The sequence below is a fragment of the Salvelinus fontinalis genome, chromosome 38, assembly GCF_029448725.1.
Source record: "Salvelinus fontinalis isolate EN_2023a chromosome 38, ASM2944872v1, whole genome shotgun sequence".
In the NCBI taxonomy this organism is placed as follows: Eukaryota; Metazoa; Chordata; class Actinopteri; order Salmoniformes; family Salmonidae; genus Salvelinus; species Salvelinus fontinalis.
Window position 1 is genome coordinate 6,922,593 of NC_074702.1, and position 12,923 is coordinate 6,935,515.

Consider the following 12,923-nt stretch of genomic DNA (forward strand, 5'->3'; position numbering starts at 1 on the left):
ATCATTGTATATGTACCATTATGGCGTTTGTGAAAGCAGGGGCAGCGCAATTGAGGGCATCTCTATTTTGAAGTAGTCCATTTTCTATGATTTGGTAAACAAACTGAATGTGTGCATACCACTGAGATGTAATAAGAACTGAAGACTACATCCAAGATGTCCGCCTGTTGTTTTCAAGGTAATCGACTCACTTTCGCATACGTTGATTAATTTCATGGACCGTCTATATCTGGGATGCAACCGCACAAGGAGCAGCGCAAGCAGTGATGACATCATCACATCATCCAAAAACAGAGCAGACATTTGATGAATATAAAATGTTAATATCTTCGGCTGTGAGTGATGGGGAAAAAACGGCCTCAGCAACAATTATTGAAAAATGTATTGGATGTTTTGTTCACAAAGGAGATGACTAAGTGTCTTATTAAGAATTTTCTAATCTGACTTCTCTATGTGACAGTGTATTGAAATGGTCCTTTTGGGCCGGGCATACGGGACGGTTGAGCTAATGTAGGCTAATGTGATTAGCATGAGGTTGTAAGTATCAAAATAAATTCCCTGGACATACACATATCTGATATGGGCAGAAAGCTTAAATTATTGTTAATCTAACTGCACTGTCCAATTTACAGTAGCTATTACAGTGAACGAATATCATGCTATTGTTTGAGGAGAGTGCACAATTATGAACTTGAAAATGTATTAATAAACCAATTAGGCACATTTGGGCAGTCTTGATACATTTTCAACAGATATGCAATGGTTCATTGGCTCTGTCTAAAACTTTGCACATATACTGCTGCCATCTAGTGGCTAAAATCTAAATTGCGCCTGGGCTGGAATAATACATTATGGCCTTTTGCATTTCAAAGATGATGGTACAACAACAAAAAAACGCATGTTTTTTTTCTTTGTATTATCTTTTACCAGATCAAATGCGTTATGTTGTCCTAGATTAATTTCACATTTCCACAAACTTCAAAGTGTTTCCTTTCAAATGGTATCAAGAATATGCATATCCTTGCTTTAAATCCTGAGCTACAGGCAGTTAGATTTAGGCGAAAATTGGTCTGATCCTTAAGATTAAACTGCGGTACAGAAGCAAAACTGTGGGAGCAGTCAAAACCATGCTTCTAGACTGGCCACTTGGTGCATACTGCCACCTGGAGTGCGTTGTTTGAACAGGTATAAAGCTTGCCGATTTACTGCCACCTGCAGTTATGGAATGTTTGTTCACAAGTATAATGCATTGGCTGATCCCTCCTGGTGACCTGGTTGGAATTATGTGATCCTTCCTTAACCCATAGGAAGTCCCACCCAGTGACTACTTCAAAATAGTGAAAGTGCTCATGGCGCTGCCCATTCTAAAATAGACATTTGGGCACTAGTCCTCTATCTATCTCTATGGGGAAAGCCACAAACATCCTGTCCAAATGAGCATTACAAGTTAGTGCCTTTGTATAAACTGTTTAATGTAAATAAAAATGATTGATTGACTTTATTTTATTTTATTGTATTTTTACATCGCAATTAACAGCCATAAAAATCACATTTGACAAAAAGTATTTGCATATGACACAAGCAATCATGTCATTAATCGAAAAACATTTTCTGATTGCAGAGAGGGCCACAAGGGGAAATCTATGTGCACTGTTTTCCTACAAATAATTCGAAGAAAATATCCAGAACCAGAATCCAAAAATAAAAACACGCAGACAATGTAGTGATGAGGCGCACTCTAGTGGTCAATAGAAATACTGCATGAAAAAGTCTCAGTGGGGGTTGAAAGCCAAAACTTTCCCTTCCAAAATGATGGATAATAGGAATAATTTAAATGTAATGTTACTTGGAATGTACCTTTTCAAATCTCGGGTGTATCACTGTATCTTGAGGATGGCATTAATAATCACTCGTCTACATTAATTTACTTTTAAATAACAGGCAATATTCTGTGTCTGGCACATGGTAGGCACTTTCCCACTCTGGCCTTTGTGACCATAGTTCTCAGGACGGTTGGTCAGGGCCAGGGGCTTTCAAATTAAATCTGAGTTTATGTCCCCTCAGTCACACACTGATGTCAGTAGACTGGGGTTGGCAGGCTGGGATGTTTTCTGTTTTTTGTTTGTACGGAAGCAACACTTACATTAGATTTGCTGTGAGCTGTAAAAGTTTCCTCCATGCAAGTAATACATGTGATAAGAGTCTTACAGGTACAGATATTTAACCCCTTATTATAATGTTGGATGCCAGTGCTTGATGGTTTGGTACCTTAACAATGGGCAAATAAATGTTTTACCTCATGCAACAAGGGGTTACGTACCCAGGTTTTATTGTGCTGCTCACCAAAAGTCATGAAGAGTGAAAAGGTGATTTGTGGAAGATCCTAAAGAATTATGTGGACAGGTTTGAGAAATAGCTACATTTGTTGTAATGCCTTGGAATGGATGGCGTTATGTGTGAACATTAGAATGCCGACCATATTGTTACACAAAGTTGCTATTGTAGTAATTACCAAGCATATCTAACATTTTGACTAATAGTTCATGCGTCTGATAGCATCGAACGTTCTAAATTCTGATTTGTTGCATTCTAGCCTGGTTGCCATCTCTGTGTCTCTGCTCAGCTATTACATTCCACTCCTTGCCCAAGCAAATGACAGGAGTGGCAAGGAGTTGAATGTTAGCTAAAAAGACTGGTACCTCGACTAGTATTCAATTAAAATCAAATCAAATTTTATTTGTCACATGGTTCGTAGACAACAGGTGTAGACTCACAGTGAAATGCTTACTTACGGGTCCTTTTCCAACAATGCAGAGTTAAAGATCAAATAAAATAAATACAAATAAAATAGAAATAGTAACACAATGAATAAATATGCAGTGAATAACGAGGGAGTACCAGTACAGAGTCAATGTGAAGGGGTACAACGTAATTGAGGTAGCTATGTATTGTACATATAGGTGGTGTTAAAGAGAATAGGCAACAGGATAGATAATAGACAGTAGCAGCAGTGTATGTTGTGAGTGTGAAAGTGTGTGCGTGTGTGGCATCAGTATGCATATGTGTGTTGGGTTGTCAGTGTAAGTATATGTGAGTGTGCATAGAGTCAGTGCAAAAATGGGTCAATGCAGGTAGTCAGGGTTGCCATTTGATTAGCTATTTCGCAATATTGTTTAGAAGTCTTATTTATTTTAACTAGGCAAGTCAGTTAAGAACAAATTCTTATTTACAATGACGGCCTACCCAGCCAAACTCTAACGACTCTGGGCCAGTTGTGCACCGCCCCATAGGACTCCCAATCACGGCCAGTTGTGATACAGCCTGGAAACGAACCAGGCTCTGTAGTGACACCTCTAGTACTGAGATGCAGTGCCTTAGACCGCAGCACCACTCAGAAACTTCTTTGGTTTGGGGGTAGAAGCTGTTCAGGGTCCTGTTGGTTCCAGACTTGGTACATTTATTTGATTGGTACCACTTGCGGCAGCAAAGAGAACAGTCTCTGATAATTTGTTAAGCCTTCCTCTGACACTGCCGTCTATAGGTATACTGTATGGTAGAGTTAGGTTCACTGGGGTTAGGTTATATTGAAGTTTAGAAAAAAATATATATTGTGTGCGGCTGTCTGTCAAGATGAAGGCCTACCCTCTGGGTGGGTATGAGGTTTTCAAACGCACCTATGGCTTGGAAGCATTTTTGACATTCTCGACTTTGGATGGCTGGTGGAAATGTCAAGTATGATGACGACAGAGCACCTACGATATGTGATTGGTCTTGTTGGTTACGTTGTTTGTACACGTGTTGTATGGCTAAAATCCCGATTGGTCAAGACAACACAATTTCATTTGAGAGATCGTAGTTGTGTTCCGTGTCAACGAAAATAGTAGCTGGCTAGCTACTCTAGCACTTGGCCACCACATAACTTTGTCTAAAAACACTTTCTTCCAGTAGCTCGCTTCCCTTCACTGTATACGTTATTTACCCCAAAAGCAGGCTGTTTTTAGCAGAATAACGAATTGGAGTTAACGTGCTATCAGAGTATCTGAACTTTCGAGAAGAATTTCAGCTAGCAAACTGCAGCTGGCTAACGCGTTAGCATAACTTGATCGCTTACTTGGCCATTCGAGATCTAAAAAGTCGGCGATAACTACATTTATTAACTTATTTGAGGTGTCGTGGACCACTTGTTCGTCAATCAAGCATAAGCTGCAAGCATTTGTTAGTAGCTAGCTACCGTTGCTATTTAGACGAGGATTACAGAGTTAGCTAGCCCCAGTCACCTGAATACTATTATTCTTCGGAAGACATGGTAAGTTAAAATTGTTTACAAACACTTTCATAAATGGATACAATTATTGGTTATTTAGCTAACTAACAAAGCAAGTCTAATTGTTTTCCAGCTGTTTAGCTAACGTTAACTAGCTAACGTTACTTAGCCGAGACCTAATTTAGCTAACTAGTTAAGTTGGGTAGATAACGTTGATTGGTTGTTTGCTTGCTATAGTTACGTTAACTAACTGGCGTTAGCTGATGTAACGCTAACTACGATTGTCTTTTGCAGGGTAGTTCAGTGTTGACACTTCTCCCGAACACAATTTAAATGGAAAACTGTCCAACATAAAGATGAATCACTAACTAACTTTTACACGATTGTCAGCAAATTAACTATCATAACGTGAACACACCCCAAAGTTGGCGTATGTAGCTAGCTATGCAAGTTAGCTAGCTACCTAATGATGATGATTTGGCTGGCTAGCTACCTAATGTTAGCTTGCTAGCTAGATATCTTATTTCTTCTCTTTTAGCTAAATTGATGTGTTGTAATAAGAACTACATCAATGTGTTACACGGTTGGGCGATTTAATGGTACATTGGCTATTTGACTTGACAATGATGTGAACTAGTCAGTCATTTTAGGCTAGCTTTCGGCTAACTGTTAATTCGCTAGCTAGCTACAACCTAGCTTTATTTGACAAAGACAGAATGGCTAACTTGATGTCCGTTTTGTATGGCTAGAAAATGCTAATACAATATCTTAACTTTGACCGGTTTGTACATTTATCAATGAAGTAAACTGCCCGACATTGGCTGAAATCGCAGATGTCAGTTGTGACACATAGCTTATCCACTGTACTCTCATGATGATATTATCGTGAATCACCACCTGGCCTGTACTGTAGCCGACTCAACCACGATTTACGATGGAGTTGAGCAGCGACTAGTGTGGGCAAACTGGAGTTTCTTAGTCCCATACAATATAGTTTTTATCAAAAACTACTGATTATAGCATCCAAAGAATACCCCGCAATCACGCAGAAATGTGTGTGGGTTATTCTTTGGGTGTTGAAATCAGTAGTTTTTGATTAAAAATGATTTTATGACGAAGGAGCACCACTCTGTTCACACTAATCGCAGCTCATCTCCATCATAAATCGTTGAGTTTAATCGGCTACAGGCCAAAGGCTTATCAGACAGTAGATAGCTACATTGATTCTGAGCAACCATTTTGGTGACAGCTTTACTGAAATTGTCCCTTACTGAGATTTTCCTGTTATTAATGTGTTTGTGATCATGGGATGTGTGGTTTCCATATCTATAGTATTTACCATATTTGCACCTTTCTGTTGGTATTGGGACAGAATAGTAATGTATGTGTGTGCCCTATTTATAGAACTCCAATGTAGAGAACTTGCCGCCCCAGGTTCTGCGTCTGGTGTACAAAGAGGTGTCTGCACTAGCTGCAGATCCCCCTGAAGGCATCAAGATCTACCCCAGCGAAGAAGACATCACAGAACTCCATACAGCCATCGAGGGACCAGGTAACGCATACCTCTGTGTCATGGGAAATGTTTTGTCTGCCTAGGGAAGCTGTAATGTAGAACATGCTTAATGCTGGGGTTGACATTAAACTCTAAAAGGTATAGGCAAAGGTCATGGTCACTTGCCCAAAAAATGAAAAATGTTCTTCTACATGTACACATGTATTTAAAAAGAAAAAAATCAAGTACCTTTCATTTGAATATTGTTTGAATGAGTCAGCACACTTATGACACTTCAAACCCCTTTTTTCATAAGTTTCATGCTAATTCTGTAAAGGAGTTCCCTTAAGGCGTCAGCATGCTTCAGTTCGGCTGGCGGATAGCCGAAGTCGGCTAGGCGAACCAAACGAGTGTGCTCGCATACTCCCTTAAAAGACCTTCGCTTGGAAAAATAAGTAAAAAGCAGAAATAGTATTGCTTGTCCATTGTTACATGCAATAGCCAGTATACACTTCTTCAACATAGTCAGATTTAGTCTAAGATAACTCAAGAAATCTGTCAATAGTTTTCATGTTTTTGACAAGGATGTTTGCAGTATTTCGCAATGAAACATTTTCATGAAAACGAGTCGTCTCTCGTTGAATGACAACCGACTTTACTGAAGAATCCCTATTGTTGGCCAATCACTGACAAAGGGGTGTAGACTTCGGCTACTGACTCTGGCTACCAACTTTGGCTTGCCACAAGAAAAAATGTGCGCCTGAACAACAACAACAAATCTTACCGAAGTCCAAAACTAACAAAAACGGCACAAAATATTGTCTTAATTTATGCACAAACTCTTCCAAGCTGTTTCGGCTGGGAAGCATGCAGACGCCTTTACTCTGACAGACTTCTGAAGAAAAGGGTTAAAGTGTGTGTTAAAGTATGAAGTAATGATCACACATGTAAAATACTCCATAGAGGCATGAAATTTAAGTCTCCGGTACTTTTGTGTACTTTTTAGACAATAGTTCTGAAAGTTGCGCTCAGCAGCCAAAAGTGGTACTTGGAAATTGCATACCATGTGCAGATGTGTGCACCATGTCATTGCTCTCTCTCGCTCTGCTGTGTGTATCTTGTTGACTGTCACTCAAATGGCGAGGAGTTGAAGCCCATTGGCTGAAACGAATTGCTAGGGGCTGGCCCACGTGGGGTAAAATTTAGGAAAAAGGTGCAGCACAGCTTCCAGAAAAGTCGCTTTCAAACTTGAGATTTCGTGGCTAATTCAGGTTAGACCTCAACTATGCTCAGATTACACACTGGCTATCTAACACACTACTAGAGGCAGTTGGCATAAAGGCCTAAACATTTTATTTAGTTGTCCAATCTTCACTGTCTGAACTAGAAAACACTTAGGCCTACTTGAGTTGCAAGGTAATTTGTTAAATTATGGACTCCTACCGCCATTTGAGCACTGACATTTGCTTCCGAAACAGGTCCGTCTTTCTCATATCACTGCACATTTAGCCTACTCCTGTTTTAACAGGGTGTAATTAGCTTATTATTGGCTATTTACCTTAATCAAAACAATGTTTTTGTTACATATGTCCATCTGTAACCTATTCTAAATGACAGACTAGCAGTTCGCTAAATAGACCGGATGCATTAATCTTTTTCAAATCTGCAGCTCGTAGTTGGAACACATTTCCCTACTTTAATCAACCAGTCCATTTCGAATTTGTGATAAAGCTGTCGTGATTTGGCAAGAAATGTAGCTTGTCAACAGTTTTGTTTGTGTATCCCGTCTGTTAGATGCATTTTTATAGGCAGTAATTTCTATCGTCTTAATGGGAGCTTGGGTGCGCAACGCGCTTGTGTAGATGGAGCGGTCGGATCTGAATGGAGTGAGATGAAAGAATGTAGGGAGAACTGTGATCACTTGGCAGGATTTTTTTTTTTGTCACTTATGCACATGAACAAATGGAACACGAGTCGACGTGAATGAACGCTAGTCTTCAGGACAAAAGGCAGATTCCACCTTACCGACTGTTCAGTTTACCTGGCCTGGACAACCAGTAATGTCAACCCCTGCTTGACGTGGTTTATTTATTGTTCTTCAATAGAAGGAACCCCGTTTGCCGGGGGTGTTTTCCGGATGCGACTGGTCCTGGGGAAGGACTTCCCTGCTGCACCACCGAAGGGCTACTTCCTAACCAAGATCTTCCACCCTAATGTGGGCCACAAGGGAGAGATCTGTGTCAACGTCCTGAAGAGGGACTGGAGGGCAGAGCTGGGACTCAGACATGTATTACTAGTAAGAAACATTTAAGCATCTCCTATGGGTGCTTCTTAATAATCCAAAATAGCAATGGGTGAAATAAAATATTGTATCTGGTGCATTTTATATTCTTAACATTTTGTATAGTAATCTCTGCTTGGTTCAAGGAAAACCTTGAAATATACCCTGATGACTCACTGGTGTTCATTCTCTCTCTCTCCTCAGACTATCAAGTGCCTTATGATCCATCCCAACCCTGAGTCAGCTCTCAATGAGGAGGCTGGGCGTCTGCTCCTGGAGGACTATACAGAGTATGCGTCCCGTGCTCGCCTCCTGACTGAGATCCATGCCATGGGGGGGCACGGGGGGACGTCAGGGGTGCCCCAGGACCCCGCCGATGGCCCCCTGCCAAAAAAACATGCAGGGGACCCTACCAAGAGGGCGATGGGGCCAGGGGTTGCCCCCTCTGCTGCTCTGGGTAACGGAGCCAATGGAAGCAGTACTACCTCCAGCAGCAGCAGTAGTAGTAGCAATAGTAATGTTGTAGGGAAGAAGAAAACTGATAAAAAGCGAGCGTTGAGACGACTCTAATGCTGCTTGAAGTCTTCTCTGTGTGTGTGTGTGTGTGTGTGTGTGTGTGTGTGTGTGTGTGTGTGTGTGTGTGTGTGTGTGTGTGTGTGTGTATACTGAATATTGTTCCCCTCTCCCAGACTCTTTCTATACCCCTGACTCTGTACTGTCCCTTTTGTACTCATTGCATCTGGTATCCCTGTTCATTCCTTATTGCCATATATTCTCCCAATCCCCTGTGGATAAATCCATTTGCATTCAATTACTTTTTGACAGCACCCCTTTTTGATTTGAATGAAACCTTCCGTACATATTTGTCTGTTGTAGAAGTGCTCAGAAAGTGAATGTCAAAACACAAAAGAAAAAGGTGCTCAAATTTGCCCCCTTTTGCAGACCCCACCACACAATGAGACATCCATGTCTACATCACTGGAAAAGAGAAACGGTTGAGATTTGATATATTTTAAAAGCTTGCAAACAGGGTTGTCAGACTATTTAGTCATTTCTTGTTTGGGTGGGGTATGCAAAATGGGGCAACTTTGAGCACCTTTATCTCCTGAATGTTTTTGGCATTTCGGTCCAGAAAGTCCCTTTCTGACCACTTCTTCCATGGGAAAACATGTATGTAAAGTTGTTTAAAACAAAAGGGATGTTGTGAAAAAGTGACTGACTTCAAATAGGTTCACCGCTATGTGTTAGTTCTCTCCATGGTTCCTCACTGTCATGATCTGAGAGGTTTTATTGTGTTTCATACACAGCACTAGTGATTGTGTGTGTCATACACTAGCTAGACTGTTTGAGCTTCAGTCTGACTCATCTCCCCTATCTGAAATTAGGCTTCTTTGTGTTCAGTGTTCACTAAACAAAATGTCTTAGATATTTTGCAAAAACAGAAAATAACTCTTTCCCCACCCCCTTGACATGGCTCCTGTTGCTGAAATGGTACCGTGTACTGCCCAGCTAGCTCGTGTTGGGAAACTGGTGAGATGTTTTGTCACGTTTGAGTTGAGTTACCTTATATGAAATCAGGTTGTCGTAAGGGTGGAGGACTTATTAGATTATGCAATGTTTTTTGATTCCTAGAGTGAAACAAAACATGATGAGATGGTCATTCATTGGGTAGTCAAATGAGGAAGCAACAATGAGAAGTTTTCCTAGAAAATGTTTGTCTAGTAGTGGTCGAAATGAGATGGACACGAAGGGAGCAACATTTGGTCTGATTATTACTTTTAAAAATGATTTCACCCCTATTTTTTTATAAATGTTTATCCCCATGTATGACTATTCTGTTTTTGTATTTTTACAAAATTGTCATTGTTTATTCATTGTCCAGTATTTGCAAGAGTGGTTTTAAAGTGACATGTCTATATTCAGATGTCTTGGTGCGTGTATGAAGTAGGTTATTGTCCATACAGGATTAGGTTAGGGTGCAGGATTGTGCATATCATTGATTATTAATTATATCCCATATATAATTATGGATATTTATTTATATGGTCATAGCTACACATCTGGTCTTTAGTACTAATTTGCCAATAGTGTACTTGTGAACCTTTATTGTTAAACGTTTTTAATTTGATTTGTATGGATCAAATACCTGCTCCGGTCGTATGCACTATCCAGCTCCTATCCTGTTCCCATATGGGCCAGATTTGGGAAAAACAATGTATTTGTCAATAGGGAAGCCTCAACAGATTTGACAGAAAGGAACTCCCCGGTCGATGATCTCCTCTGGCTGGGTTTCCCGGGCATGTTTTCTCCCTCCGTTCTTAATGCATGTTGGCGTCTACATTTCCCAGGGAAACAATCAACAGTTGTCTTTTACTTCGGTGGAAAAAGGTGCCTGGGAAAAACAGTCATTGTGCGATAATTAACGGGTGGGTATTTTTGTGTCCATTTTAAGTTATTTAAATTAATAAATAAGAAATATTTGGGAAAAAAATGTATCATTTAGTTCTTTCTTCAGTGTTGGTAAGATATTGAAAATATTACGGTGTGAATAGCATTGCTTTCTGTGGTACAGTAGTATAATGACAGAAGGGAGATATCAGATTTTTAGAGAGCCCCCAATGTAGTTTGTCTATCTGGGGCATATTTCATAGTAAAAACAGGATTAATTTCCTCTTCATCTGTAAAGGTCTGAGAACACGGGATGGGTGAAAAGCAGCAGGGGAAACGAGTTGGAGGGAGCCACTACACTGTTGAGCTCCACCCATTGTGTCATGAATTCCATACACACCTGTTTAGTCTAGTGGAATGTGCCCCCAGCAAGCAGGCTGTCAGTTGATGTACGTAATGAAGGGCTCCTTCCTCTGGCGTGGCTGCAGTGAGCAGCCTGCAGAGAAACCAGCTACCCATCTGGTTGGAAATATGTCTGACATCCTAGTATTGCCCTCAGACACCTGAGTGTTGGGCTGGAGGTGACGTTAGGAAACCTCCTGTTTAGAAAGGTTTTTCACCTTCTAGTCCCCATCCAGTGGAACGGTTGATTCAACCGTCTATCAGAGTACCCTACCACCTTGACGATTATGGGGATAGAAAATACGGAGTGGCTGCGGATCCAACTTTTCTGGCCCCATCTTCCCAACAGCTGAAGGTCCCGAAGCTTTTGCTCGTGTGAAATTCTCTACCTTACACACAGTCTTGGCTTTACTCATAAAGAACAGGCTACTGTTGCGACTGGCGCTCGTCTAGATAGTTAGATCAAAGTTGAAACAATGTCTGCATAAACACTGATACTGGTCTACATAACAGAACCAAAAAGAGTAGCATACTATGTTACTGTGTAATTTCTTCTGAGATTTTAGGATGATTGTACAAATGGTCACATTTTTCTCCAACACATCGTGCTCCATTAGGCAAAATATTTTATTTTGAGCTAAGCACAGCTAGTCTATGCTTCAGTTTGTTAACTCCGTCTGCTTGTTAACACGTTCACTCACTACATAATAGAACAACACTGTAGGGTACTTCCTATCTGCACTGTAGGGTGATTCCTATCTGCACTGTAGGTTACTTCCTGACTGCAGTGTAGGGTAATTTGTGACTACACTGTAGGGTACTTCCTGACTGCAGTGTAGGGTAATTCGTGACTACACTGTAGGGTACTTCCTGACTGCAGAGTAGGGTAATTCGTGACTACACTGTAGGGTACTTCCTGACTGCAGTGTAGGGTAATTCGTGACTACACTGTAGGGTACTTCCTGACTGCAGTGTAGGGTAATTCGTGACTACACTGTAGGGTACTTCCTGACTGCAGTTCTAAATATGCATATCCCCCTGAAACAGATATGATTGGTATGCAGATGCTGCACCGGTAATACTTGAGTTATCATTCACAATTGATAGAAATGTGAAGGGAGGTTCTCTAGGAGTAGATCTGAAACTGTGTAAAGTACAGAATCTTGCACATGCACAAAAGCTTCGGGACGTAACGCGTCACGTAGCCGCCTAGATGAAAGTCTTCGGGTGAAGTCTGGGGAGGTGCATCTGCAATAGCAGAAAGTTGGACACTAGTGGGTTTCCAACAGCAAGGCTCAAATCAACATGGCAGTGTCAACATAGCTGCTGTTTGCAAAAGTTTTTCAGAATAAATGTGAAAGTTTATCACACACTCACAAGCTGAAAACTTAATGTGTGTACATTTAAATGATTAGAAAGTCTAATATCGCAGGTGATGAGAAGCAACTGCGGCGGCGACTTCAAAAACTGCATGACCTTTGATCACATGATTTTTGTAAAGTTCATGCAGTCGACATGTAGGCGCAATGCGGACAATTTTTATAACTATAATGCAACACACTTTAAATGGTAGTGACCAACGATAGTCACGATTTGACAAAAGTGATCCACTTCAACGTGCCCAACTTTACATAAATCATGTGATCAAAGGTCATGAAGGTTTGACTGCAGTCGACAGTAAGTTTCTGCAGGTGCTCTTCACCAACTTCATCCTGCAGCCATCACCTGCATTGTGGGAGGCTCTATTGTCAACCAATCATTAGTTTTTTATATGACCCACACCAATGTGACCAAAGACATGACTGAAACAGGAACCAACTTTGCTGCAATTCATGTATACAGTGGATATGTACAAATGAATGTGATATTTGAGGCTCTCCTTTGCCAATTGATCGTAAAATGTGCACACATAGTGGCAAGAAAAAGTATGTGAAGCCTTTGGAATTACCTGGATTTCTGCATAAATTGGTCATAAAATGTGATCTAATCTTCATCTAAGTCACAACAATAAACAAACACAATCTCCTTAAACTAATAACACAATTATACGTTTTCATGTCTTTATTGAACACACCATGTAAACATTCACAGTGCAG

At 40.6% G+C, this 12,923-nt stretch overlaps 1 protein-coding gene across 1 annotated transcript; it reads left to right on the forward strand.

Annotated features, from left to right (window-relative positions):
• The first annotated feature begins 3,823 nt into the window (after nt 1-3,823).
• On the forward strand, nt 3,824-12,870 carry LOC129838048 (ubiquitin-conjugating enzyme E2 S-like). The gene is made up of 4 exons (XM_055904719.1): nt 3,824-4,306; nt 5,669-5,816; nt 7,862-8,052; nt 8,242-12,870. The coding sequence occupies exons 1-4, from the start codon at nt 4,304-4,306 to the stop codon at nt 8,605-8,607; spliced, it is 708 nt and encodes a 235-aa protein (XP_055760694.1). The 5' UTR covers nt 3,824-4,303; the 3' UTR covers nt 8,608-12,870.
• The last annotated feature ends 53 nt before the right edge of the window (nt 12,871-12,923 follow it).